Source organism: Drosophila persimilis, unplaced genomic scaffold (genome assembly GCF_003286085.1).
Source record: "Drosophila persimilis strain 14011-0111.01,24,50 unplaced genomic scaffold, DperRS2 tig00000431-arrow-pilon, whole genome shotgun sequence".
Classification (NCBI taxonomy): Eukaryota; Metazoa; Arthropoda; class Insecta; order Diptera; family Drosophilidae; genus Drosophila; species Drosophila persimilis.
The window spans coordinates 1,515,213-1,542,043 of record NW_020825312.1 but is presented as its reverse complement, the minus strand read 5'-3'; the positions used below and the strand labels follow the sequence as shown (position 1 = coordinate 1,542,043).

Genomic DNA, 26,831 nt, shown 5'->3' with positions numbered 1-26,831 from the left:
CGCTGGTCTGGTCTCCGGTATGCTCGGGTCGGGTAGGGTCGGGTCGGGTCTGGTCTGGTTGCGTGGTTCTCCAATTTATCATGACACTAATGAGCATGAAATAGGACAAGGTTTATTAAATTTCCCTTTTAAAATGTGCACACGCCCGGCTATCTTGTGAGGATGGGGCCATGGGTCGAAATGCGAAATGGAGCTGTGTAGAAATCAGAAATGAACCAGTTCTTTTAGGAAAAAGATCGGAAAAATACAAATTGTGCAGCGCGGAGCCAAAGTTGTTGGAGTCACAGATTCAAAAATATCTCAGGAGACATCCAAAAACGTTATATATATTTATACATACTCGTATACATAAGGGAGAAGTAAGTGATCGCCGCTCGACTCGAGTCTGCTTGGACTTGGACTACTCTACTACTAAAACTCAAAAAGCTTGGTTCTCGTTCAATCTTTTCCTGCTCCTCTTCCTAATTAGTTTTGTCTCCCTCTCGCACTACAAAAGATGAGATTGGGTGTTGGGGGGGTGCGATGTAGGGGGCGTGAGGGGATTATAGAGCAATGTAGGTGATTCCTTGTAAACAGATCAAGTGGAATGTAATTTAGATTGTTAGAGTAGAACTGAAAAAGGGGAGTATTTTCTTAAGGTATTTATCAAAAATCAATTAAAAATTGTTGTATGCATGGATTTCGATGAATTCCAGACCATAGAAAACCGCAATGTTCATATCTCAGGAATGAACCAAACCAGCGAATGGCAACAAGTACTTTTTGTCCATCAGTCCCCCAGCAGCACCGCAACGAGGCGACGAGCAGCAGCGACATGAATGTGGCGCCAACGCGTCCTTCACATTCTCGCCACACCCTTCCTGCCTTCCCCTTGCCCCGCCCCCCCCCCCCCATCCTTTCCTGCCCCTGTCACCCCGTCAGCCCCGCCAAGTCCGAGCAGCTGCTGCCCGGCCGGCAACGAAATGAAAAATGTCCGCAAGTGCGAAAATGAATCTGCCTCATGTTGCAATTTATTATGCCAACATAATAAATATTATATACAGTTTGTGTGAGAAATTGAAGAAGAAGAACCTCGCTCCGGGGAGCAGTTTTTTTTCGGTGGTCGGATGAGGTATCTACGAGTCCATTGGGTGGCACAATTTCTTTTTGCTTGCTCCGTTTCCCTGTGACATTTGGAGAAATGTTTTTTGGGGGTGGTCTTTCCCACTTCAGTGATTGTTTTTGCTGCTTCCTTCGCTTTTCCTAATTGTGGCCAAGAAAAATAAAGTTCTGGCTGTGCCAAATTGGCCAAAAGGAGGCAAAGTACGAATGTGGAATGGTTAAGGAAGCAGCAAAAACAAGAGGGGATGTTCATCCGTATACTATTTGTCCATGGGAGTACAATGTTGCATCGTATGAGAGGGCTTCTGCCAAATATAGCAGAAAGGTGCTCATATGCACTAGTAAATCACTGCGACATAATGCAGTAAATAAGATACTTTTTTCTTACAACTTCGAGACAGATTATTTATATTTTTGTAGCACTACTTTGTATTCAGAAGAATTAAGAGTCAAGTGTTTCAAAGAGAACAGTAAAACGGTTTGATTTTCAGATTTCATAGAATAGAACCACCAAATGTTAGACTAGAATTTCATAATATTTTATCTGTTTCCATTTTGTTCCGTTACTCTTCGATTTTCTCTCTTCTCACACCAACTTATAGTTATATGGACTCGTCTATTGATGCTGATTAAGAAGTACATACTTTATGGGGTCGGCAACGCTTATTTCTATTTGCTATACACATCTATAACAAGCAGCTAAACATATGTCTGTTATGGTGTTACCATCTGGCGGATTCTGACGAATAATGTGTCTTTTCATGGAAGAATCCAATGTAGAACGGTAGGCATCTGAACGAAGCAGGTACTCAAAAAATACTATGTCTCAGATAAAAATACTTTGCACCAAATTTGTTGTATGTATTCTAATCACCCTCGCAAATTTTCATATGCATATAACTTTACTTTTTAGGATTTGTACAAGCCTCTTGCTCTCCAAAAAAGAAGAAATTTTCGTTATAATTATATCATCTGTTTAGCATATTAGCAATTAGATGTACTATTTAACAAAGGATGGGTCGTTTGGTATTCGATCTAAAAATGGAAAAACACATTGAACGACTATTACTGGCAAATACTGTGGAATCATTCAGAATGAATATATTTGATACATATATATGGCCATAAACATCCGACAAGTGTGAATGAGGGCACCCACGTTTTCTGATCTAAAGTTTGTTTGTTGATCTATTCATTTAAGAGTACTATGTACTATGCCTGTGGCCTAGACATTGGCTATTTTTCGCCTGTCGACTTTCTCCCCTGCCCCACCCACAGCCTCTGGGGCATGTGAAAATTTGGTCTGCACGCATTTTCTATAAATCATTCAAATTGTCAACACGAATTTATTTCTTCTGGGGTATGTCCGACTCCCCCATACAGCGGAAATGTCCAGGGACAGGTGGGGAGGGTATTGTGCTTTTGTCAGCCATGTCAGGCCCTGTGTCTTCGTGTGTATGTGTGTGTGTGTGAGTGAGCCCAAGCAACGATCTATGTATGTTCCCGTTACAACGGTCTTGGGTCTCCTCGTCTTTGGCTTTGCGGTTGGCAACTCTGCCATTTGCCGTTTGCCATTTTCCAATTGTTGCTGCTGTTATTTAAGCAAATTTATTTCCCTGCTGCCGCATCGCATCGCTGTTGCTGTTTCTGTTGCTGTTGCCGCTGGCATTGCTGTTTGCTTTTCATTTCCGGCCACGTCGACAAATCACAGAGCAACCCAAAAAAGGATATTATCTGCACCAAAACTGTTTGCCTCAGTACGGGCTTCCTTTATTTGTCTAAATAATTTGCAAAACATTTTCATACCCCGTAATCGTGGAATACTTAGAGGGTATGTACATAGTATGTAACAGACAAAAGGAATTAGTTTCTTCAGTCTGTTTATGTACAGGTATTCTCAAGTATAAAGTACACACATATATGTATCCTTAAACCTTCTTGAACTTACCTGATAGTTTATAATTCAAAAAAGATATGATACCTATAATTATATCGAAGTCTAGTGTGGCACAACTATACATAGTTCAATCATCACAATCGGACAGTTATAACGTTAAGAATGAGAAAAACAATAAATGTATCTGCGTAGTGGGTATCTATAAGTCGGAATGCCGATTGAAACGTGCTTACTTCCTTATTTTGTGGATTTTGTGTGCCTTGTGTGTGAGTATTACCCACTTCCTAATGGTCTTATAAGTGGGGCTCTCTCTCTCTCTGTATTTCTGTGACCCGTAATCTTGATCTTGGCTGTTCGGGTCACTTCATTTGGCCCGGGCCCAAATCGGTCATTGTAGTTCACTCAATTTTCAACTCACGTGTGCAAATAGAAAACAAGAACCGCCCGGTCATAACTACATACATACATAGCTGTCCAATTCCCATCGAAAGCCCAATCACTATCCCAATTTCTGTCACATTCGTAATGCTAATTGCCTGCACAAATGTTTGCGCCTCTGAAATTTCCACTCGTCATTCAACGGCAATGATGATGGCTCACTTAGAGTGGTTCCAGATATCGGCTTAGTTGTGCCCGGAGTGCATTTAGTCTTGGTAAGCCCTTCCATGTACGATGTGCGGAATGGGTGTGCGTGTGCTCCTTACGGGTCTGTTCTTGATAGCCCTGCCAGCCTTTGGCCTAACCATCACCACCACCCGTAATGTCACCGAGTTCCTGGGACACCGCCAGAAACGCTGGCTGATCTATCAGAACAGCGGATCGATGAAGTTCAGCATCGGGCCATCGTTGCCAATACCCTTAGAGGATCATGTCACATTTCGCTCCTGTGTACTGTCCTTCACGCTCCAGGGAGGCACCTATTCGCTGCCCACCTCACCCATCTGGCCCTGGGACAAGTGGGAGGGCACTTTCGCCCGTTCCCTGACACAGATGAGGCGGAACATCGAGAGGCACGCCGCCAGTGGAGACATCCGGTATGCAGACGATGCCAGACTGCTGGTCTACACCGCTCTGGAGGAGTACATGGGCAGGAGGAATGATAACATGGCCGTGGGCAGGCAATGCCTGCTTCGCTCCATATGCGAAAATGCCCAAATCCACCACCACATTGGGGTGTTCTCCGAAATCTTGAACATTGTCCTGAGGTAAACGTTTAATTTGATTCATTGAATTGATGCCTCTAACGAACTCCTACTTTAGCCCAGGCAAGGCGGATCTGGATAAATCCTACCATGATGCCTATGCCGCTGGCAAGGCAGGCGCCGATTGCCTCGGCCTCTACAGGACCTGCCCACGCGGGGACAATTTCCTGGACGAACTACTGATTGTGGAGCATGATTGATTTACTGCTGATGCTTCTGGTGATCGTAGCCGATGGAACCACAATAAAGTTTTCGACTAAATCAAAGTGCATATCTAATGGGTCTCGTCCTGTGTCGGATTGGGATGGATGTGCTTGTTGCATAATTTGGGGCGGAAATGCACGGATGCATGTCTTCGGGGCAGGAAACTGTGTTGTCAGACGATGGTTCAAGGATGAGAATGTGTGTGTATCCGTGTGGGTGTGTGTATCCATGCGTTTACGATGTCAGTTTATGCGTCGTCTGTGGGTTGATAGGTATTGCAGCCCTCAAAAGTTTGTGGCTTGGTTGTTTTACTGAACGACTCCAAGTGGACCAGGGATACAGATGTTACAGAAAAAGCTTCCAGCTTATGCACTTCCCATCTCAGCATCGTGATATTGAGCGCCGCATGAACATGGCAGCCACAGATAGTTACCTATTGCGATGCACCATCACAAGTTCAAACACCGCAAAGTTGAACAGGGAGGGGGCCTCCCCCACTACCACCACCGCCCTCCGTTTTGCTCTGCTCTGCTCTGCTCCTCTCCCAATGCTAGCTGCACTTTGCATGGTTCCTTTATCCCAAGCGCTCTCTCCCTCTCCCTCTCTCTCTCTCTCTCTCTCTCTCTGTCTTGCTCCCTTGCTCTAACGGGGCTCCATCTCCGCCTGCTTACGTTGTTCTTCGCGGTGGTTGTCATAATCGCATTTGAATTAGCTGTGCACACAAATGCTGATGTGGAGACAACGAGAAAGCGAGAGAGCAGTGGAGCGCCAACAGGGTGATGCACGCACACGGAAGGTAGCCTCCATTTTCCGAGTGACATCAATTCGTTGCCACTTTGGAAATATGTACATATGTATATTTATATGTTGAGAACGCTTTCTAGGAAGACCTCTTTTTTTATTAATACCTTTTGCTACACACATGCAAATATCGAAGCTGCCACACCCTGTATGGAGGAGACTGCTGTCAGCGTCTGCAAGCCTAATGTGCCACTTAAGACGCATTTATTGTCTTTCGTCCCCGTCCTCGTCGTTCTTGCTGTTGCTGTTGCTGCTGCTGCTGCATGGTGGTTGCATTTTCCATTTAATTGACGCCATTGTTGACAAAATGGCGGTCGTGAGTTGGCTTTCGCTGCAGCCCGAAGCTAAAGCTGGAGTAGCAGCCGCCGCCACAAGCCATTAATGTTAAGCGATTTTTGAACGGGTGGCGGAGAAGGGGTGCGCAGGGTCAGGTTTTGACTCTCCTTTCAAGAAGATACATACTATACTTGGTCTGCGTGAGGTAGGCGTGGCTGAAACCATTTGCAATTACCGTTAGAAATTTATCGTTGCATGGTGGCAGCGGAAATGTAATCGAGATTGCTGATAATGTGTGTGGTCTGACGGTGCATTCTTGGGACAATTTTAAGCTTATCCTTTCATTTATTAAGAGACATTATTACGGAAGCCTTTGATCAGGATCTACCCTTTATTGTACGTTTTTTAATGTTTTAAACCTAATAAGAAGTCTAATCAAGACTCTGTAAAGCATACGTTTAGCTCTGCCCGCAAAGCTCCTATCGCCTTCAGTCCTCCAAATCCACTGCGAAAGCATCCAAGACACTTTTTCCTCTCGGACACTCCTCGAACTGCTCCGAGCAGTGGCTGCCGGCTAGCCCCGCCGCATATGCCTCCCTATAGGAAAGATCTAAGCGCGCCTTTCCCGGTCTGCAAGAGTCGATGAAAAGTTTGGAATTGTGTTGGAAAAATTATGTATGGTTTACTTACGTAAGCAAGATGTTCAGGAGCTCTGCCACGATTCCCAAGTGTTGATGTATCTGGGCATTCTCGCAGATGCCGCGCAACAAGCACTGACGGCCCAGACCCACCGAACCACTTGCCTGGTCCATGTACTTCTCCAAGATTTCGTATACAAACAGTCGGGTATCGTCCTCGTGCGAGGCATCCAACCGTCGGACCTGCTCCTGCAGCGATCGCGCATAGATCGTCTCCCATTTATCCCAGGGATAGAGCGGTTCTGAGGGCAACGTGTATCCACCAAAGTGGAGTGTCCAGAAGTAGAGCAAACCACGCCAGGAAACCGCATCCTCCAGTTGGGTGGGCATCACGGGTCCGACTACCAGCCGTATTGTTCCGCCGTTCCTGTATATCAGCTGATGACGTTTCTGCCGGGTATGCAGGTAGTCCGTGAGATTGTGGGTGGCCGTAGGCATCACAATGTCATAGGCGGCGCTAGCCAGGGGAAGAAAGCAGCCATAAAGAAGCATCCAAAACATTTTCATCATTAACCGACGACCGATGCAGGCACAACACTCTTCAAGAATGAATCCCACTTAGGAATGATATTCAGCGCTGGCCGCTATATCAATTTCAATAAATATTTACCCGTCCACTTAGCACGGACCAAGAATTGGGTTATAAAGACGTCCAGAAGATTGGGCTGAGCCACTCCCAGCACCCACATGCAAGTGAATTGAGAAATTAACTTTGTAATATTATCTGGAAATTATTTATGTAAACTTAACTTTTATTTAGTTCAAGCTTCGACTTCTTATATGAGATTTCAAGTTTCGCGGTCAAAAGCGTGCGATTTGTAACACAGCACGTTGAACCAGTTCGGAACTTGGTTCACCTTCCATTTCAAATGCAAATGGTGCTATGACGTTAGAGACTTTGCTATCAGATTAAATGTAAAACAGAGAAAGCCATACAGTATATACATAGATCCGTCAGTTTATACAAAGACTTACAAAGACGTACCAACAGAATTTCCTGCGTGCGTTCCCAGATTCTCGGATCTGACGTTCGGCATGTTCCGAACAATGGCAAAATTGCATGTGTAACACACATAATATGATCTCACAAAAATATTTGATTGTATGCAGTTGTACAATGATGTTGTACTTCCCAATGCTCGAATCCTCATCTGTGAGGTGCTATGATTGAATGCCGACTGAAGTAACATGCAGCTACTTTTCTGGTACGTTCAGTTCTCTTCTCTTCTACGGTGATCTAAAGGGAGTGAAGGAACTGGTGGATGCCTCCGGATCACGACTATCGTGCTTGTGGTACGATTTATCATGACCTTCGCAGGACTTATGGCCAGGTGTGGTCACCATGTAAGTGGATGCCGGAGTGGATACTCAATCATTTCTTTCGTGCTTTCAGCAATCCCAACCTGACAAACTCTCTCATCCACACTATTTGGTCCAGTCCGTCAATAATGTGGTCCTCAACTTTTACGAACTCCTTGTGAGCTATGGCGGCTATCATTCCCTCTTCTTTCCTTCAAATTAGTTCTCATAGGGGCATATTCTGTTAGATTATTTTCTCCTAGATTAAAGAAAACGTGTCGTAAAATATATTACTTATTATATTATTGTTATTAGTATTATTAGTATTATTGTTATTTTATTATTATTTATTATTATTATTATTATTGGTATCGGAACCCAAGACTGCAGCATGCCCTCTCTCTCTGCTTTTGCCTTTGTCTTTGGGTTAATGCGGGAAGGAGGTATTTTGGTGGGACAGTCAACGCAGAGAGAACTTGGAAAACCATAAAGGGAAAGAGGGAAACCACGACCGCTGGCTATGTTATAATGTTAAATCTTGCACTTAGATTATCTTTTTTCCACTCAATGACCTATTTGATCAGAATTATATAATATAAAATCTGTTTCCGATATGTTTTACATCTGCTTCTCTCTCCTTTCTTCTCACACCAACACCGGTCGTTCTATCTCGCTCTCCAATGCCAGAGCACGCACGCTGCACGAGGTAGAGAGAGAGAGAGAATGAGTAGGTGTGTGGAAGGGGATGGCTTTCTTCATTCTGGGTAAAGTAATTATATGATCTAACCCAGATTCGGCGATTTCGATTTCTATGATGCTGCGTTTTCTGGTGTCTTCAAAATTGTGGATGAATCAGATTTTGATGCTGATCAAGAATATACACACTTTATGTTCGGAAACGTTTTCTTCAGAGTTTTACACACATCCACCAATAAACAAATATATGTATATCTAAACTCTTCGATCACTGGATATACAAAAAAAAAACGTGTCCGGCACGTAAAGGGAAAAAGAATGAAGCAGCCCCAGTGTAAATAGCCTATTATTTATTATTATTTACTTGAGTAAAAAATAATTTAATGTAAAATACGTGTAAAAATAACGTAGAAAATAAAAAAGTTTGTCAAAATTCTGTTGATAACTACATCCGTGTAGTTGCGATGTAGCAGAACAAATTAAATAATTGTGTTGTTTTGCTTAAACATTTTCATTCACTTCGTGTCCGTCAGTAGACGTTAAAAAATCTTAAAACTTTAAAAAATAAACATTGATTTATCTAGTCCTTGCAGGTTTATTTCCTTGCTTCCTCTTGTTATCCATTTTTGCTGGCTGGGTGGGTATGTGTGTTGAAAACATAATTTTCCATTGATAGCCGGAGTCGGCTATGAACACTAATTTTACATTTGGTCTCTCATGCTGTCTCTCTCTCGCAGTAAAGTCTAATGTCACAACACCATGAGAGCTACCACATTGAACTAGTTCCTTTCCACTGTATACAAACTATCGATGTCTGATATAACCGATCTTATCGTATCAAAAATACAAATATCGCTCAAGATCATATGACTCGGGTAAACAACAAGAGCAAAATAGTATTATTTATCAAAAAATAGCTAGTATTTACGGGTTTCGATGAACGCCGTGATTGCGCTCTGCCACTTCTGCGAGGCACACGGCCCCTGCGCCATTTTCTGCACCCAGACGCTGCGGGATACCAAGATTGAGGACCTGCCACTCGAGCAGCATCAACAACAGCAATCGCAGAAGACATGCTCCGCCTGCAATTACTCCATGGGACGTAACAACAGTGGGATATACAGTAAGGACACGGAGAGTGGAGCCACTTTTGTGAGCACGAGGGTGGCCGTCCTGACTGAAGTGGCCACCATGGTGAAGCAGGCAGCAGTGCTGAGCCTCAGCAATGGGATAGACTCAAACAAGGATGGAGAGTTTGTGTTCTTTGGTGACTCGACGCGAGGCCACATCCTCAGCCACAAGTTCCGTGTGAGCGATCTGCAAGCACGGGGATACTTCCAGCTCTACTCGATTATAGTCCTGATGAAGGACAAGTACTTTCTGCTGAACACAAAGCCGTTTCTGGCCGAGCACCTCAAGAAGGTTTCGTCCGAGCTGCAGGCGGGAGCAAACAAAACCAAGGAGACCGAGGAGCGACGTCAGAGCGAGCGACAGAGACGTCTTTCTGGAGCACCGTTTCTGATGCATTCTTCGCGCTCCCTGCTGGAGTTAACGGGCGAGGAGAACATATTTGCTCAGCTGCATTCACACTTTTCCTGGCTCCTGCTGGCCGGCTCGCGCTTCCTCACCGAGCACGTAACTTTCGGAAATCTGCCTTGGCTGCCACATCAAAGCAGCGGTCGCCCGCCCGCCCAGCGCCTCACCTATAACAGCTCCACCCTGCCCATGATACAGAAATACGAGGAGAGCATTGACGACCCCGACCAGGAGGAATTTTTCTCGCTGCGCCACATCAAGAACGTGGTCCGCAAGGAAGAGTTCGCGACAGTTTGCTACTGCGCTCTGACGGGCGTGAAAATCATAGTCCGCGGCGCACCCGAGCGCACCTTCCGCTTTATGGTGTGCTTGAAGAAGCTCCTCCCAGAGCCCATGCATAATCTTATGCGCATCGATGCCCAGCACCAGCACTCAATCAGCTCCGAGTACAAGATTATATCGGTGTCCAACGACATTGCCGTGCCCATAGCCAGCGCTTCTGTGTTTCGCATTGATTTTCTGGACAAACATGTGAACGGACACGAAGTTTCCGTCAAGTGGCCGGGAGAGTTGCCCAGAAAACGTAAGCACTACGGCATGATTTCAGTTTAAGGTAGTTTTATCGTATATGTATCTATGTATATTTTTCCCCGCAGTGCCAGATCTCATGGTTAAGCTGCTGAAGGCGGTGGAGGAGAAGATCTTCACAGAGCTGGTGCTCAACAAACAGACAAAGGTTCTCATCGAGGAGTGGAAAAAGTGAGTTTTAAGTACATACGCAACCGTATCTAATGCTTACATTGCTCCTATTTTCCTGTTGCAGCAAAGCAACCTGCCTGAATCACGCCAAGTCCACCAGTGTGCAGGCCAAACTGAAGAAGGTGTTGGGTGTCCAACCGCAGGACCAGCCACTGATAAACTATTGGAGCACTCACTTGCACTAGGAGCAGGACTATTACTTGTACATAGCTTGAGAATATTAGTTTCACTTTTTGGAATAAAAATTCTTTATTGCCGCAACGAGTGCGACGGCTAGTTTCCTCCGAACTGACAAATCAATATCTTTACCAAAAAGTGACGACGGCCGTCGACGGTCCAAGTCCACGATGTAGTTGCTTACTTCTTGTAACCGCAGCTGGAGCGACGACCACGAGCACGCTCGAACTTGCGTCCCTTGGAGCGGACATAGGGGCGTGTATGCGAGTGGGGCACACCAGGAGCCTTGCCGAAGTGCTTGCAGGCGGTGCGAGCAGTGCGCTTGCCCTGCAGCAGCAAGGTGTTCTTGCCGGTAGGCGACTTCAGGGCCAACTGGTCGAAGGTCAGGACCTCGCCGCCAGCCTTCAGGATGCGCTCCCTAGCCGTCTGGGTAACGTGCAGGGCGCACAGGGTCAGCTTAGGAACCACCAACAGACGGGCATCATCGGTGACTGTGCCGACAACCACAACGGTAGATTCGGGCTGGTTGGCAGCCTTGAAGAAACGTGCGATGCGCTGCAGAGATAGTGGTGGCCGATTGATCTTGCTCATAAACAAACGCTTCAGGATGATGCGGTTGAACTTCTTGTTCGTACGGCGCTGGAGGAAGCGGTACAGCTGGGGAATGATAGAAATATAAATTAGCGACTCTTCCTTATTGAATTCCAGCCAGAAAATAATCTTACCTTGACGAGCAAACGCAGGTAAACATCCTGAGATTTCGGCTCGGTTCTGCGAACCTTGCGATCGTATTTGTGGTTGATATCAATACCCTGGAAGGAAAATATTATTATCAACTGTTGTGCATGTGTTCCTTCATCACATATTCCAGTTTACAAGCAATAACTTGCAACCACTTTTCAGATGTTTATAAATTTAATTTCAGTTTACGGTTTACAGTTTACTGCGTCCTTACCATTTCGCGACCGGAAAAAGAAAGAGTGGATGCAGTAAGTGTGACCGCTGATACTGTCTGGCCCTCGGAAATATACCAAAACAGACCGTCTTATTTTTAAAATATACCATAAATATACCGATGAAATACTGGTTAAATATACCAAAAATACCGACATACCTTAAATATACCGTTGGCTCGACTTCGACCTAAAAAATATCGAAAAGTATAAAAAATACCGTAAGAAGTCACCCTGAAGCAGTGTGACCGAAGGGACTAAATAAGGCGCAGATCTATCGATTAAGCTATCGATGCTGCTAGACAATGCTTCAAAATTAGAGATTCCATTTTCCTCCCTTATATAGTGTGACCAGGGGTCAGACTTTTTGTGTTTATTTACAAATTTAATTTTTTTTTAAAGGAGCATGCTTGTGTTCGTCCTTAATTCGACGGCTTTAATAAGATTAAATTTATCTTCATGACTAAATTTTCCTATCCCTCAGATTTGAATGCACCAGCGAAATACTATTAGTTGCCGTTCTGGTATTAAACGGCATTTCTTTTCTTGATCTTAGTTTTTGCTATTATTCTTTTATGTAGTTATTTTTTGTATATTTATATGTTTATCAATCGTTAAAATCCTAATGTAAATATAGATGATTTAGAACTGGTGCGGATCCTCTGGCACTAGTGCGTTCTGTCCAAAATACCAGTTTGTCGAATAAATTGAAAATTTTTTAGTGTGACCAGCACAAATTCTTCATAATGTTAATACCAAATTATCTTAGAATTTTAAATATTGAATAAAATTCAATATAGAATATATCGTTACGCATAATATAATTGTTAATAAATTTTGTTACATAAATACACAAAAAATACAATTAGAGTAAATAAATACCATCATCCAAAAACTACCTTAATAGGTCCAACAAAAATACCATTATCATACGGAAAATGGCAGCGAATTTACGTAAAAGCCAAAATGTGAGTACAAGAATAAATTTATGAATTAATTTATTAAACTTTAAACACATCGTGTTTCTTAGCTTGTGGGAAATCTGCATAAATGTTTCGCCACGGCGGCCAACGTGAAAAAATCGGCGCCCATAAAAAGCAAGACGCTTGCTGCTGTTGGAGAATCAATTGCCGCAAAGGGGTAAATATTTTCGATATGTTATGTATTTTTTTCACAATTAGTATTCCATCATAGGTTTCTGCGGCCTCACAAGCCCTATGCACCCCCCAGCAATGCAGCGGATCGTGTACGCTCCGTGGCCAGCTCGCTGCAGTTGACCAGTGACAATCGAAAACTGGACAATCTCTCCGAGAAGTTTCAATTTCTATCCGCATGCTTTCAGGAACTGCAGCACGGAGTTCCAAACTCCCAGGTCCATGAAATCTGCACCGTGGCCGATGTGATAGCATTTTACGAGACTCCTGTCGACACGACTGCGCCTTTGGATGCTCTTAGGCGCACAGACCTTCCTGAGAATTTGCACATACAGTACGAATATTTGCGTTTCAACCCCGAGACGGATACCAAATTTAATGGAAAGACAGCGTTCCCGAAGAGCTCCACTCTGGTGACGGGTCTGAAATACCGTGGCAAGTACGAAGGGCATGAAGCCAAGCGGTCTTGGCCTTAAAAGATATTTTTTAGAGCTCGTTAGTTCGCGTATATTTTATTAGTGTATAATAAAGTATATAATAATAAAGTTTGAGAATCTATAATAACTCGGCTACAGCGTCAAATAAGGTGTCACTGTTGAAAATAGTCTCCATTGCTGCGATTACACGCTCATCCCGCAGTAGCTCCATGAGCCGTTTGTCGTCCCTGACCGCCTCCAGGTTTGGATACATTAGCTCTATGCCCGTTTCGGTCACCGCAGGTTTGTTCATAATACTAAGAATTTTCTTCTGCAGCTCGATTTCTGGATCAGGATCCAGAAGCTTAGCAGTGGCGTTGGCCTCGCCCACCTCTCTCTTCAGCTGATCCTCCCGCTCCCCTTGCAGATATTTGATTATGCATTCATATTGCAAGGCCGTCATCGGTCGATTGTCTGCAAGCATGTCGATCAGTTGCTGCATCTGGTCAGGATGTCGTCTTTGGGGTTGAGGCATCGAAGCTGGCCCGGCGGAGTTGTTCACGGCTTCACGCTGTCCCTTCAGCCTAAAGTCTGTGGCGATTAAATTTACGGCATCCTCAAGCGGCATGTTGCGATGCTCGGCAGGGACTCCATACAATATGTTAACTGTAATGCTGCTGAGAGATTCGTGCTGGGGCGTGACGAGCACGGCGTAAAGGCAGCCGCGCGAAGAAATGTTGGCCAACACCTTGCCTAACATGACATCCTCATTGGGAAACAGAACATCCACTCGCATGCCTATATTCCTCAGCCGGTGCTCAATATATTCCGCATATTTTCTGCACAAGTTATAAGATTCAATTAATTGTTGCTTGGTTCTGAGCTAAGTGAATGCCAACTCACGTATTATCTCTATTTACTACTATAATTTCGCAATCATTGATGACTGGCTCTCCGGCTGCTGCGGCCGCTGCCGACATCACAATGCCTCCTTGAACTGTCACAGGAACCTGGGGCATCTGGAGGTTCTTTGCATTTCCGTTTGCATTTGTCCCCTTTGCGACTCTGTTGTTTGCATTACGTACTCTCAATATTTTTGTCTTGAATGTAGATTTGTTTAGGGACATGGCACATTTATTGGCCACCTCCTCTGATTCCAACTGCACGAATCCATAATTTTTCTGCACCACCGATCCCAGGACTTCGCCATACGGAAGGAAAATACTGGCCAGCTCCTCGCGTGTGCACACCGGAAGATTACCTACAAATATACGATTTTTCACTAACGCTTGATCTGTTATTATATTATAATTATCGGCTTCAGTCATTTTAATTTCCTTCGCTAACAAAAAAAGTCTCTAGGACCAGCCAGCTGTGAGAACGAAACTACTTACTAGAGATGAGCGACGTTATTTCGATAAAGACAACTTTTTATAAAAAAAAAATAGCTGTCATGTGAAACCAAACAACACTAAAAAATAGCTTAGCTTTAATTTAAAAAAATTCCTTTAAAAATAGCCAACTATTTTATTTATTATTTTAAAAAAATAGCAAAACATATATATATGTTATATAGTGTGATTTTAGACTAAAAGCATCTTCAAATATTTTTATTAATCGAAAATTAATAGTAGCATTAACTAGCCATAAAATAGCTGAGTTAGCAACACTACTTCGATACGAATGTGAAGGAACGATATCATCTAATCGAAAGCAGAGCCACCATTAACGTAACGGAAGTTGAAGGATATATTTTAACGAATTTAATAGTAAATTAAGTAATATTTAATAACATGGATCAAAAATCACCATCGCCTGGTCGGAATGTAACAGCGTCTGCAGCTTCTCAGCTTCCATCCGAATCGCAAGTAGAAATGCGCAGATCGCAAAGACTGATTGATAAGGAAAGCCGCTGTAAAACAAAAACGAAATCTTTAGAAAATGCTGGCTCCCCGCAACTGTTCGACGAAACAGATGATGAATGGAGTCAACCACTTTGCCAGCTTCTGCCGTTGACTCAAATTGTGCACCAGGAAGAACCAGTGGCGATCAAACGGCGATCAAGTTCCGTGTCTGTGAAGCATGTTGTTCCCTTAAAGCGCCGCAAGGGCCGGCCACCGGCAAAAAGAACAACGAAAAATGCCAAGAATAGCATTAGCTTCTACCAAGAACTACACAAGAGCCAATCAGAAGTGCTGAAGTCAGCTACACAGTGGGAGCTAGGCGAGTATCGAGAGCAGCTTCAGCGTCCTGCTAATTCGGCGCAAGACTCACTTCAGGAGCTGCAGCAGCAGAGGCCTTCATCTCAAGTTGTGCACTTAAAGAAAAAATATCGATCTTTGCATTCTTCGAATAACAACAAGAATAACCCTTTAAAGCAGCTGAAGGGCCAGATTGCATCTCAAGGCAAGGCAGGACAAGGCACTTCTTTTTTCAAGCAGGATCAGCGTCCTGTGACTTCAGAGTGTTTTGGAGAAACATATGAAGAACAAACTAAGGAGCAGGTTATTCCCTTAAAGAGGCGCAAGAGCCGAGCACAATCCAAGCAAACGCAACCAGAAGTGATGCAGGAACATTGTCCCTCGACTACATCACCTATTGAAGACAGTTGTTTGTCGAGTAGTCAACTGCAACTGCTGGCCAAATCATACAAGGAATATAGTCAACGGATTTGCGAGCAGCAGGAAGACAGGAAGACCTCCACTGCTTATGTTGAAAAGAAAGTTCCACCACTTGATATCCCTTTAAAGCCGCCGAACGAAGGATCCTCAACGCAAGGCAAACCAAAACAGTCATCCACTTTTAAACGATATGGGACAGAGTATCAGAAGCAGTCTCCCTCGAAGCTGCCGCCCAAGTATCCAGCACATTTTGTACACCAGCTGCCACCTCTGGGAGGGGGAGACAGGAGCTACATGCACATGCGTCCCAGAGCGGCTCCAGCGGCCCAGCTGCGTGAAATGTGCCCCACACCAGAGCTCACTCCCGTGCCAGAGCCGCAGAAGGCACCTCTGACGACCTTTGACGACCTCTCGCCACCCAATCCAGGCTCGGAGAGCTCTGGCACGCTCTCCCTGAGTGACTCCATCGGCGAGATATTCGGCACCAAGAACATCAGCCGCATTCTGAACGTCCAGTGCCCGCGTCAGTATATCCTCATCGAGGATCACCTGCCGGCCATGGCCATGATGCTGAATGTGGAGCTGGTGCGCCTTCGAGCAGTCCTCGACCTAACACAGCGCCTGACGCACGAGCAGATACTAAATTGGCCACTGAAACTGGAGAAGCCAACCAATGATTGATTATTTGCAGGTGTTTTTCGATAATTCAGTATATTCTCTGCTTTTGTGGGAGGCACAGGAGTGGGGACAGGACAGGACAGGTCCAAGTCAGCAACGTAGAGAGCGCCCTTGGGCCACAAAGAAGTATCGGGAAGCTTATGTAGCAATTTCTGTATTCTTTTAATTGGTATTTAATATGTATAGTTTTTCTGTTTTCCTTTTTGTTTCCTTTTCTTTACGTTATTTTTGCCTTAGACTTTCAGAGTGCAGAATTTTGTTTAAACCTTTTACGTTTGTTTTGTTTTGTTTGTTGTATATATTTTAAATTACTAATTCTAAACGTTATCTAGACTTTATTATACTTCAATAATTGGTTTGCTTTGCCTTCCCATTCTACTTCTACGACAATCGACAGCAGCAATCGTGGCTTTACTTTGTTTTGTTTTTTTTTGTTTCAACGTAAATGTATATACAACCGCATCATCATCAGCATCGCAGCGTCGCAGGATGCTGCATTTAGTAGTCACTGTCGTAGCTAACATCCTGCTGAGCCTGCGTCGAGTCATCGGATCGCTCGGAATTGGGCTCGAGATCGACATCGAGGGCAGTCGTGTTGGCCGTACAGCAGCTGGGGTGGGCCATTGAGTCGAAGGCATCTTTGATTTGATTGTTGGCCCCCTTGGGATCGAGATCGGTGGCCCAGCTGAAGTGCATCAGTGCCAGATCCATGTTGCCGAGAGTCTTGTGTATTTTGCCAATGAGATAGAAGACCACAGATTCCTTTGGCACAATCTCCTTGAGCTCCTCCAGCTCACGCAGGGCCTCCTGGTACTTTCCCAGCGAGTGGTATATCGAGCCCCGATGGAATCGCGCCAGCGGATTCTTTGGATCCAGTGTGGCAGCCGTGTTGAGGGTCTGCAGCGACAGGTCCTTCTTCTTCATGTAGAACTGAATTGTCCCGATGTGGACCAGGATCACAGAGTTCTGCGGATTGATTTTCAAGGCCTTCATGTAGTGGATCTCGGCCAGTTCGTACTTCTCCTGCTTGGAGTAGATGGTGCCAATACCAAACCAGGCATTGTAGTGTCTGGGATCGCGCACGACGGCCGCTCGGAAGTAGTCCATGGCCTTGTCAAACTCCTCGGTGAGCACCAGCTCGTGGCCCAGCAGGGTGTAGCTGTAGACGAAGTCGGGATCCACCTGGACGGCTCGCTTGAAGAATTTGATGGCCGTCTCGTGCTCCTTATGCAGGGAGAAACAGTTGCCGGACACACACCAGGTCACTGGACTGCTCTTGTTCTGACTGATGAGGTCCTGGGCCAGCGAGGACAGCTCTACTTCCTTTTGTAAATGCCATAGGGATGTTGAGTATATCTCCATGTAGTCTAGGCGACACGGCTCCGCCTTGTGTATGGCCTCGAAGAGCACCACCGCCGCTTCGTAGTCCCTCATCTCGTATCTGCACAGGCCAATCAGGGACTGCACCCAACTGGAATTCAAATGATGCTTTGGTATCGTTGTCTCTAGCTGCTTGATGGCCGACTTGCACTGAAACATCGAGATCAGCTTATAGGCCTCGGCCAAGTCGCGGAGCAGCGACATGAGACCGTCGGCCGACTGCTTCTTTAGACTTAGCAGCTGATGGGCCATGGTCTGGGCATTGTTCAGGTTGTTGTTGAGCAGCACCTTGGCCTCTTCGGCGGCACTGCGGTTATTGTTGTTGTTGGCTGCCGACGTAATCGTCTCGACCTTCTCCTTGCGCGCCTGCTTGTCGCTCAACTTGTCCGACAAGTGGCTGGTCTTCTCCTCAATCAGCTCGTTGTTTAGGCAGATCTTCGTCATGCGGGACTTGGTCTTCCTGGGCGGCGAGCGTGGCTGCACAAACTTATTGTTGGCTATGTTGGGCGACTTGTTGTTCTCTTTTACAGAGTAGGCGGAATTGCTGAACAGGCGCGAGCTGCGGCGCACAGCGGCGTTGGGATTGGGCGGCACATTAAGATTATTGCCGTTGCCCACATTATTGTTGGGTGTTCGCGGCGTTATATTGCCGGCTTGGGTGAAAACGGCGGGCTTGTTGCTGTTGCTGCTGGTGTCCTTGCGGCTTATCAGTCCCCCCACATGTGTCTTTAGCTTTTTGCCCATCATCTTGGGCTCCTGGTTGACCTCGACGAGCATTTGGGTCATGGGGGAGTACGTGATATTCATGACTGGAGTGTGGGTTCCGTTGCCGCTGACAACGCTACCGCCACCGACGAATGAGCCATCGCTCCCAGAACAGGGACTAGTCAAGGGCCAAACCCCGAAGCTGGGAGTGGTGGGCGAGATGGTGGATAGGTATTTGAATTGTTTACGGAACGGAGTGACACTGCTGACGTCGTACAATTGACTTTGCTGCTGCTGCGGCTGCGGCTGGCCCGTCTCTTGGGGACAGCCCATGGGCGTATCCTCCAGCATCGCCAGCATGCTGGAGTTCTGGGCGACTCCTCCGCCTCGAAGCATGCTCATGGAGCTGTTGAGATTGTTGTTGATGTTGTTATTGTTAATGGGCGTCATCAGGTTGCTACTGTTGTTGTTTATCCCAAGCTGATGCTGGTTCTGATTCTGTTGTTGCTGCTGCTGTGCCTGGTGATGATCCACCGGTGTGGTCCAAACGTAATTGGAGATATTGCTTATCTTCGTGAGTACATTCTCAAGAGCCGTTTGCTGCACCTGCTGCTGCTGGTGTTGTTGCTGCTCGTTGCCGAATAGCACCATGGAAGTAGCATTGGCGCTGCTGCCTTGGCAGGTGTTGAACACATCCGTGCTTTGGATTTGGAATATTGACGCAGTGTCCATGTCCTGGCCCAGCAGGCACAGATCCGCGAAGGCATGCCACATGAAGGGGTTCAGCTTCAGAGCCCGCCTCAGAGCAGTTGCGGCCAGCTTGTTGCGCTCGGTCTTTATGCAGATTTGTGCTATCAGCTGGTAGGCAAAGCAAGCCAATTCTCCAAAGTCACGCTGCAGCTCGTCGAAGTTTTTCGCGTCCGCAAATCCAGTGTTTATCAGGGCGCTCTCGGCCTCGGCAAACTTCTTCAACTCGTAGGCGCACTTGGCCTGTAGGAAGCGGCACTGGGCCGAGCGGCGCGCCTTCTCCTTGAGCAGCCAATAGGCCTGGTGCACGAGATTGGAGCGAAAGTAGCTGGTGGCCAGTAGAAATATCGTCTCGTCGCATTCCACTGCAAGCAAAATAGAGCGAATAAAGAATTAGACACACAGCCACGCGAAGGGCCTTGACACACACGCCAAGGCCGCCAGCCAGCCAGCAGTACATACCTTCAGAGCACAGGCGCTCCGCCAAAAAAACAGCATCTTTGTGGTCGTAGTAGTTCATGCAATGCCATATGGCTGCCTGCATGATTGGCGGAAAGGGGAAAGGCAGGTAGAGAGAGAGAGAGAGTTTAAATCAATGTTTTCTGCTTTTCTTTTCTGCATATGATTTTTTGCTATTGATTTACCTGAACAGGCTCCTGAATCATCATGTTTAGTTTTGTTTTGGGAAAACTTATTTGGATCGAGTCAATTCTAGGATTCCGCTTTGTTCTGCGGCTCTAATTTTACAATAATTCAAACATGCAGTGTATAAATCCAAAAAATTGTCATGTCGCCACTTGCACACGCGTTGCAAATTTTCCAACAATATAAGGGAAAAGAAAATGTGTTGTGTTGTGTGTGTAACGTGAATGCGGGGTGCCGCGGCGGTGGTGATGAGTTTCCTGCTCCCTCCCTGACCACTTTAATATATTGCAATTGGTTTGAGTTTCGAGTCGCCTCTGCTGCTTCTTCGCTTCTTTCAAATGTACTCGGGACTTGGGGCACACACACAGCACACTCCTGACTGGGAACAATTTTCGACAATCTTTTCAAGGCCTTTGCGTTGGGTATACACACGCACGAGTTAAATAAGCTATATGCACCAACTTTAAACTACATCTTCGCCACATTTTAGTTAGGTAAAACACGCTGCATCGCGCTGCACTCCATTTTAAAAGCAAAAAAAACGCCAAGTAAAAAGGTAAAAGTACAAAAAGCGCAAAAAAACGTAAAACGCGTGAACTGCTCGTGATTCGTGATTTTGCTTGTTCGTGAAATGGGTTTGTTGGTTTTTTTTTGAGCATAGTATCGTTCTGCTTATCGTTATCGGCCACCGACTTTTGAATGAATATTTTGCTAGAACCGTGATCTTACAAAATTTTGTTTTATTGAATACCTACTTACTATTTAGGCTATAAGTACAGTACAAAATAATGATAAATTAACTTCTGCCGTCCCCCCAATCACTGTGAGTCACTCGAGCTTGAGCTGGAACTGTCTGTTGACATTACTTCCACATCATCTTGAGCACGTGTCTCCAGCGCTACGGAATTGCCAGAAGCACCCATTGTCATATGCAATTCCGATAGATTCCAGTTGAATTGGTTTTGGAAGGCGCTCGGAACTTCACCAGCACCTCCGCTGCCAGCTCCCCCAGGGCCAGATAATCCGCGCTGAACATCTGGTGTAAGGCCGCTGTTCTGATGTGGCACCTGACCGCCGTTAAGGTTTTGATCCGATTTGCCCAGCAGGCCATTTCGCATCTCAATATCCGTAGGATACGGGCGACGTAAGTCTCCGATGCACCATGTAAGAGGAGCGCTCACAGCATTTGCCGAGCTGATGCGGTGGGCGTATTTTATGAGCTCCTCTGAGGAGACCGGTCGCTTGTTGGCCTGGTTAATGCTGGCCAGTTTCTGACGCGCTTGGAAAATAGCGGTGGAGAGTATTAGTTCGGCATCCTTAAGCGACTTCTGCAGCTTCTGTATTTCCCGGTCCTGTTGGAGTGGAACAGAGGAATGCAGGGCCAAGTCAGGCACTCTAATCAATCTTCAAATATTAATTCAACTTACGTGCACTTCGACCTTTGCACGCAGCTTGTCCATTGCATCCTCTACTTTAGCCTGCTCCTCGGCCAGCTCCAGCATTTTGCGAAACTCCTCATCTTTGGCCACCAACAAGTCGAGCAAGTCGCCAAGCTCCGTGCTGGATATCTTTTGATGCGCCTGCTCGATCAGTTCCTTTGCGATCATTTCAATGTCGTCGATAAGCAAAAGCAGACGCTCTTTAGTACTTAAGTGAAACGACATATTTAGGGGACCCGCTATTTACGTATTTTTGCAATTTGTTTATTTTCCACAGGCTGGGGAGCAGTGTGACCGTGGCCCTATTGATAAAATATACGGTCTGACCCTCATAAATATAGCGAAATATACGTCACAGTTTCAAAATATACCGTAAATATACTGGCGAATTTTGTGTACTCATATTCCATCATAATATTAATACAGCTAGCTAGTAATATTAAACCATGCACAGAGAACGCTTAACCCCTTGTAGATCAGATGGTATTAAAATTCTCTAAGCGAAGATGATAAATCTTGAGCAAAATTAATTATTTGAACGAATCAAGAGTTCACCTTCTTAAACGGTTCGTTTTTTTCGTCGAAGTATTTACGGTATATTTTGACTGTGAGACGGTATGTTTCGGTATATTTCTGGGGGTCAGACCGTATATTTGATCTGTTTACAGCTGATATTAATAGATTCCCGCATCATGTTAGACTAATAAATTTCAGGAAATAAACATAGCTGGACCGCCACTCTAATTAAAATTTCTGGCATATTGAGGCACTATGGTTGTTGAACCATAAGCATGATGCTTCATTTGCTAATATTCTGCCTTACACTTTTTATCCTGCTCTATTGGTAAGTGCAGGGTTGCGCCGCTGACCATTGACCCATTTATTACTCACTTTTCTTTTGATTAGGATTTTGCCAGCGGGCATAAGCTGGTTCTTGGTGAAGCGCTTTCGGGTCAGAGTACGCATTGGTCGGATTTCGTTGCCCTACTTGTCGCTCAAGAATGTTAACATCCAGAAGAGTGGATTCGGTGTAGTAAGTCTTGCCATCGATGATCCATATCCATGTAGCAATATTTCTGATATATTTCTGATTTCTCTTAGCAAATCGAGGAAGTGTGCCTACGCAGCAGTTTCTTCACAACCGAGGTAACCAAGCTACTCTCCATCTATATCCGGGACATACGCATCAACAAGGACATACCGAGACGACACAATGAGGACTGCGATGATTTCTTTGAGACCCTCAAGCCGCACAGGGTCAAAGAGGCCAAGGGCGTGCCTGATTTTCGAGAATCCAAGGTTCCAGCGAGTATCATAACCTTTGCCCAGTTTATGGCCGTGCACATAAACAACATTTCGGTGGTGCTGATGAACAATGATTTCGATCCGGGTTGGTTCATTCATGCCACAGCCAAGGAGCTACATCTAGACGGAAGCATTGTGCAGAACGCCCGAGTTCTGCTGGTCAATGCTGCCCTGAGTGAGGCCCAGGCCAAAATGCTAAGGCACTGCAGTTCCCGTCGCCAGTCGCTGGAGAATCTCAACAAGATTCGGCCGTGTCTGGGCGAGGTGAGCTTTGACGTGACCTTAGATGCGTCTCTCTTTGCTCAGGGACCTCTATCAATGGATGTAAGTAACCCGTAGACCTTTGGCTATTGTAAATCCTTGGAATATAACATATCCTCGACAGACTCTGAGTCTGGTTATCAACAACGCGAAATCTGTGATACACGGAGGATTGTATGACTTCCTCAGTGAGGCCAAGGAAAGAACAACTCCCGGCCAGCCGTCCAAGCGCCTGCAGGACGCCTTCAAGCCGACCAAAAACGCTGCCTATGACAATGACAACTACGAGAAACTGGCACCGATTATACCAAAGAACTTTAATTTCAGCATCAAGGCGGCCACATTTTCGGCCGTCAAGGAGAACTCGCAAAATGATTTCAGTGCAAAGCTGCAGTTGTTTCACGTAAGCTGAGACAACCCATTAACATGAAAAATAGACTATATTTTATATTTAATGCAGATTACGGGTAAATTTAATTCTAATGTGAGGGATGAAAAGACTTTGCTGCCATCAATGCTGGCCAAGCTGGTGTTCAAACATTTGGACATTGATACCAAATATGAAAAGCTTTTGTTCGTCGAGCAGTTCACCATAGACTCTGTGGCAAGTCCCCAAGCATTTAAGAGTATAAAGATCTGTAAATAAACCGTATTTGTTTACCTTTTAGCTGGAGGAAGACATCTTCAATTTGTATGTGAAGCTAAAGACATTCCAAATCATCTACAACCACAGCGAAATCTATGACTTTGTCAACAACAATTTCCTGGCCCGCCAGCGCTCCAGCAATCAGCAGCATCTGCATCCCCTGCAGCTAATGCACAAACAGAAGTCCTTGCCCGATCATCTGTACCTGGACAAGGCAGCGGAGAGCTGCCTGCGAGAGAAGCAGCGTCGCGACGGCGAGAGCAGTGGCGTACTCGAGTGGATTATGCAGCGCATTGTGGTCAAAGGCTGTGCGGAGCTGTTCAATGTGTCGCTGCTAATGAAGCTGGAGGACGAGCACATAGCTATGAGCGTGAGCCATACGCGGTTCCTACTAGAACAGATCGAGGAGAAGCGCAGCTCTTTCTATGGCAACAAGTTTCTAAATCTGCTCCTGAATCAGCGCCAATGGAGCATGGAGCTGATGGTGGAGACGCTCTGGTCCAATCTGGGCAACTCCATCAACGACACGAACAACTTAAAGAAGACCCATTCTCCGGGCTCCCCGTTCTTTCTGGGCGTGAGCCTCGTGAAGCTCTGCTCCTATGCAAACACCACCAAACTGGACATTTCCGTGCACACCTTTCGCACAGAATACAGCATGCAATTGGCGGAGTTTGTGGTAAAGTCCGTGCAATGCCTACGGCAGTACAGGGGAATGGAACCAAAGAGATCTCCCAAGCAGCAGTCCCAGCAAATACGAGTGCATCAGTCCCTTCCTGAGCCATCATCTACCTCGCTGCGCGTCTCTGTTAAGGTCAAGGATATTACCGCCTATTTTGTGAACCATCACAATGTCTACATGCTGCTCAGTTTCTCGGAAATCAACCTGACGCGGTCGCAGCTCTTTACCACGCTCAAGCTTGAGGAATTCCAAATGGCCATCATGCGTTCCATGACCGCCTCTTCGTTGTGCCTCACCGATTTCTCGGACGTGTTTGCCACATGCAAGATGATACGTCTGGAGCATGAACAAGTGGAAGGGACGCTGGGCAATCTGTCCATTTATATATCCGGCAACACGGAGGCCATGTGGATCTCGAATCTGCACATGCATTTGCTCACCTTGGTGAGGGATATGAAGGATCTTAGAGCGCTTTTCTTTTCTGCATATGATTTTTTGCTATTGATTTACCTGAACAGGCTCCTGAATCATCATGTTTAGTTTTGTTTTGGGAAAACTTATTTGGATCGAGTCAATTCTAGGATTCCGCTTTGTGGCTGCGGCTCTAATTTTACAATAATTCAAACATGCAGTGTATAAATCCAAAAAATTGTCATGTCGCCACTTGCACACGCGTTGCAAATTTTCCAACAATATAAGGGAAAAGAAAATGTGTTGTGTTGTGTGTGTAACGTGAATGCGGGGTGCCGCGGCGGTGGTGATGAGTTTCCTGCTCCCTCCCTGACCACTTTAATATATTGCAATTGGTTTGAGTTTCGAGTCGCCTCTGCTGCTTCTTCGCTTCTTTCAAATGTACTCGGGACTTGGGGCACACACACAGCACACTCCTGACTGGGAACAATTTTCGACAATCTTTTCAAGGCCTTTGCGTTGGGTATACACACGCACGAGTTAAATAAGCTATATGCACCAACTTTAAACTACATCTTCGCCACATTTTAGTTAGGTAAAACACGCTGCATCGCGCTGCACTCCATTTTAAAAGCAAAAAAAACGCCAAGTAAAAAGGTAAAAGTACAAAAAGCGCAAAAAAACGTAAAACGCGTGAACTGCTCGTGATTCGTGATTTTGCTTGTTCGTGAAATGGGTTTGTTGGTTTTTTTTTGAGCATAGTATCGTTCTGCTTATCGTTATCGGCCACCGACTTTTGAATGAATATTTTGCTAGAACCGTGATCTTACAAAATTTTGTTTTATTGAATACCTACTTACTATTTAGGCTATAAGTACAGTACAAAATAATGATAAATTAACTTCTGCCGTCCCCCCAATCACTGTGAGTCACTCGAGCTTGAGCTGGAACTGTCTGTTGACATTACTTCCACATCATCTTGAGCACGTGTCTCCAGCGCTACGGAATTGCCAGAAGCACCCATTGTCATATGCAATTCCGATAGATTCCAGTTGAATTGGTTTTGGAAGGCGCTCGGAACTTCACCAGCACCTCCGCTGCCAGCTCCCCCAGGGCCAGATAATCCGCGCTGAACATCTGGTGTAAGGCCGCTGTTCTGATGTGGCACCTGACCGCCGTTAAGGTTTTGATCCGATTTGCCCAGCAGGCCATTTCGCATCTCAATATCCGTAGGATACGGGCGACGTAAGTCTCCGATGCACCATGTAAGAGGAGCGCTCACAGCATTTGCCGAGCTGATGCGGTGGGCGTATTTTATGAGCTCCTCTGAGGAGACCGGTCGCTTGTTGGCCTGGTTAATGCTGGCCAGTTTCTGACGCGCTTGGAAAATAGCGGTGGAGAGTATTAGTTCGGCATCCTTAAGCGACTTCTGCAGCTTCTGTATTTCCCGGTCCTGTTGGAGTGGAACAGAGGAATGCAGGGCCAAGTCAGGCACTCTAATCAATCTTCAAATATTAATTCAACTTACGTGCACTTCGACCTTTGCACGCAGCTTGTCCATTGCATCCTCTACTTTAGCCTGCTCCTCGGCCAGCTCCAGCATTTTGCGAAACTCCTCATCTTTGGCCACCAACAAGTCGAGCAAGTCGCCAAGCTCCGTGCTGGATATCTTTTGATGCGCCTGCTCGATCAGTTCCTTTGCGATCATTTCAATGTCGTCGATAAGCAAAAGCAGACGCTCTTTAGTACTTAAGTGAAACGACATATTTAGGGGACCCGCTATTTACGTATTTTTGCAATTTGTTTATTTTCCACAGGCTGGGGAGCAGTGTGACCGTGGCCCTATTGATAAAATATACGGTCTGACCCTCATAAATATAGCGAAATATACGTCACAGTTTCAAAATATACCGTAAATATACTGGCGAATTTTGTGTACTCATATTCCATCATAATATTAATACAGCTAGCTAGTAATATTAAACCATGCACAGAGAACGCTTAACCCCTTGTAGATCAGATGGTATTAAAATTCTCTAAGCGAAGATGATAAATCTTGAGCAAAATTAATTATTTGAACGAATCAAGAGTTCACCTTCTTAAACGGTTCGTTTTTTTCGTCGAAGTATTTACGGTATATTT

General features: G+C 45.5%; 11 protein-coding genes and 1 long non-coding RNA gene across 12 annotated transcripts; 5 read left to right on the top strand and 7 right to left on the bottom strand.

Moving 5' to 3' along the window:
* Nucleotides 1-3,670: 3,670 nt before the first annotated feature.
* LOC113565999 lies at nt 3,671-4,400 on the top strand. The gene is made up of 2 exons (XM_026989602.1): nt 3,671-4,203; nt 4,259-4,400. Exons 1-2 carry the CDS (start codon nt 3,671-3,673, stop codon nt 4,398-4,400), a joined length of 675 nt encoding a protein of 224 aa, XP_026845403.1.
* Nucleotides 4,401-5,850: 1,450 nt separating this feature from the next.
* LOC6596108 lies at nt 5,851-6,868 on the bottom strand. The gene is made up of 3 exons (XM_002021225.2): nt 6,790-6,868; nt 6,172-6,718; nt 5,851-6,111 (listed from the first exon to the last, which is right to left on the bottom strand). Exons 1-3 carry the CDS (start codon nt 6,866-6,868, stop codon nt 5,970-5,972), a joined length of 768 nt encoding a protein of 255 aa, XP_002021261.2. The 3' UTR covers nt 5,851-5,969.
* Nucleotides 6,869-6,913: 45 nt separating this feature from the next.
* Nucleotides 6,914-8,315, bottom strand: LOC113566038. Its single transcript, XR_003408908.1, has 3 exons — nt 8,266-8,315; nt 7,165-7,737; nt 6,914-7,080 (listed from the first exon to the last, which is right to left on the bottom strand). It is a non-coding gene; the product is annotated as an uncharacterized LOC113566038 (long non-coding RNA).
* Nucleotides 8,316-9,072: 757 nt separating this feature from the next.
* On the top strand, nt 9,073-10,733 carry LOC6596109 (folliculin). Its single transcript, XM_002021226.2, has 3 exons — nt 9,073-10,293; nt 10,367-10,469; nt 10,534-10,733. Exons 1-3 carry the CDS (start codon nt 9,111-9,113, stop codon nt 10,652-10,654), a joined length of 1,407 nt encoding a protein of 468 aa, XP_002021262.1. The 5' UTR covers nt 9,073-9,110; the 3' UTR covers nt 10,655-10,733.
* Nucleotides 10,694-11,653, bottom strand: LOC6596110 (60S ribosomal protein L18). The gene is made up of 3 exons (XM_026989735.1): nt 11,602-11,653; nt 11,372-11,458; nt 10,694-11,303 (listed from the first exon to the last, which is right to left on the bottom strand). The coding sequence occupies exons 1-3, from the start codon at nt 11,602-11,604 to the stop codon at nt 10,827-10,829; spliced, it is 567 nt and encodes a 188-aa protein (XP_026845536.1). The 5' UTR covers nt 11,605-11,653; the 3' UTR covers nt 10,694-10,826.
* Nucleotides 11,654-12,527: 874 nt separating this feature from the next.
* LOC6596111 (39S ribosomal protein L50, mitochondrial) lies at nt 12,528-13,317 on the top strand. Its single transcript, XM_002021228.2, has 3 exons — nt 12,528-12,567; nt 12,630-12,739; nt 12,794-13,317. Exons 1-3 carry the CDS (start codon nt 12,538-12,540, stop codon nt 13,227-13,229), a joined length of 576 nt encoding a protein of 191 aa, XP_002021264.1. The 5' UTR covers nt 12,528-12,537; the 3' UTR covers nt 13,230-13,317.
* On the bottom strand, nt 13,250-15,026 carry LOC6596112 (nuclear polyadenylated RNA-binding protein 3). Its single transcript, XM_002021229.2, has 3 exons — nt 14,979-15,026; nt 14,073-14,527; nt 13,250-14,008 (listed from the first exon to the last, which is right to left on the bottom strand). Exons 1-3 carry the CDS (start codon nt 15,024-15,026, stop codon nt 13,309-13,311), a joined length of 1,203 nt encoding a protein of 400 aa, XP_002021265.2. The 3' UTR covers nt 13,250-13,308.
* Nucleotides 15,027-15,043: 17 nt separating this feature from the next.
* Nucleotides 15,044-16,478, top strand: LOC6596113. The gene has a single exon (XM_002021230.2). It carries the CDS (start codon nt 15,044-15,046, stop codon nt 16,469-16,471), a length of 1,428 nt encoding a protein of 475 aa, XP_002021266.1. The 3' UTR covers nt 16,472-16,478.
* Nucleotides 16,479-16,482: 4 nt separating this feature from the next.
* LOC6596114 (cell division cycle protein 27 homolog) lies at nt 16,483-20,463 on the bottom strand. The gene is made up of 3 exons (XM_002021231.2): nt 19,945-20,463; nt 19,763-19,838; nt 16,483-19,665 (listed from the first exon to the last, which is right to left on the bottom strand). Exons 1-3 carry the CDS (start codon nt 19,966-19,968, stop codon nt 16,967-16,969), a joined length of 2,799 nt encoding a protein of 932 aa, XP_002021267.1. The 5' UTR covers nt 19,969-20,463; the 3' UTR covers nt 16,483-16,966.
* A 202-nt stretch (nt 20,464-20,665) lies between these two features.
* LOC6596115 (mediator of RNA polymerase II transcription subunit 4) lies at nt 20,666-21,675 on the bottom strand. The gene is made up of 2 exons (XM_002021232.2): nt 21,373-21,675; nt 20,666-21,297 (listed from the first exon to the last, which is right to left on the bottom strand). Exons 1-2 carry the CDS (start codon nt 21,607-21,609, stop codon nt 20,764-20,766), a joined length of 771 nt encoding a protein of 256 aa, XP_002021268.1. The 5' UTR covers nt 21,610-21,675; the 3' UTR covers nt 20,666-20,763.
* A 429-nt stretch (nt 21,676-22,104) lies between these two features.
* LOC113566000 lies at nt 22,105-24,988 on the top strand. The gene is made up of 6 exons (XM_026989606.1): nt 22,105-22,228; nt 22,291-22,417; nt 22,486-23,013; nt 23,075-23,353; nt 23,411-23,554; nt 23,619-24,988. Exons 1-6 carry the CDS (start codon nt 22,176-22,178, stop codon nt 24,816-24,818), a joined length of 2,331 nt encoding a protein of 776 aa, XP_026845407.1. The 5' UTR covers nt 22,105-22,175; the 3' UTR covers nt 24,819-24,988.
* A 522-nt stretch (nt 24,989-25,510) lies between these two features.
* On the bottom strand, nt 25,511-26,520 carry LOC113565965 (mediator of RNA polymerase II transcription subunit 4). Its single transcript, XM_026989424.1, has 2 exons — nt 26,218-26,520; nt 25,511-26,142 (listed from the first exon to the last, which is right to left on the bottom strand). Exons 1-2 carry the CDS (start codon nt 26,452-26,454, stop codon nt 25,609-25,611), a joined length of 771 nt encoding a protein of 256 aa, XP_026845225.1. The 5' UTR covers nt 26,455-26,520; the 3' UTR covers nt 25,511-25,608.
* Nucleotides 26,521-26,831: the final 311 nt, after the last annotated feature.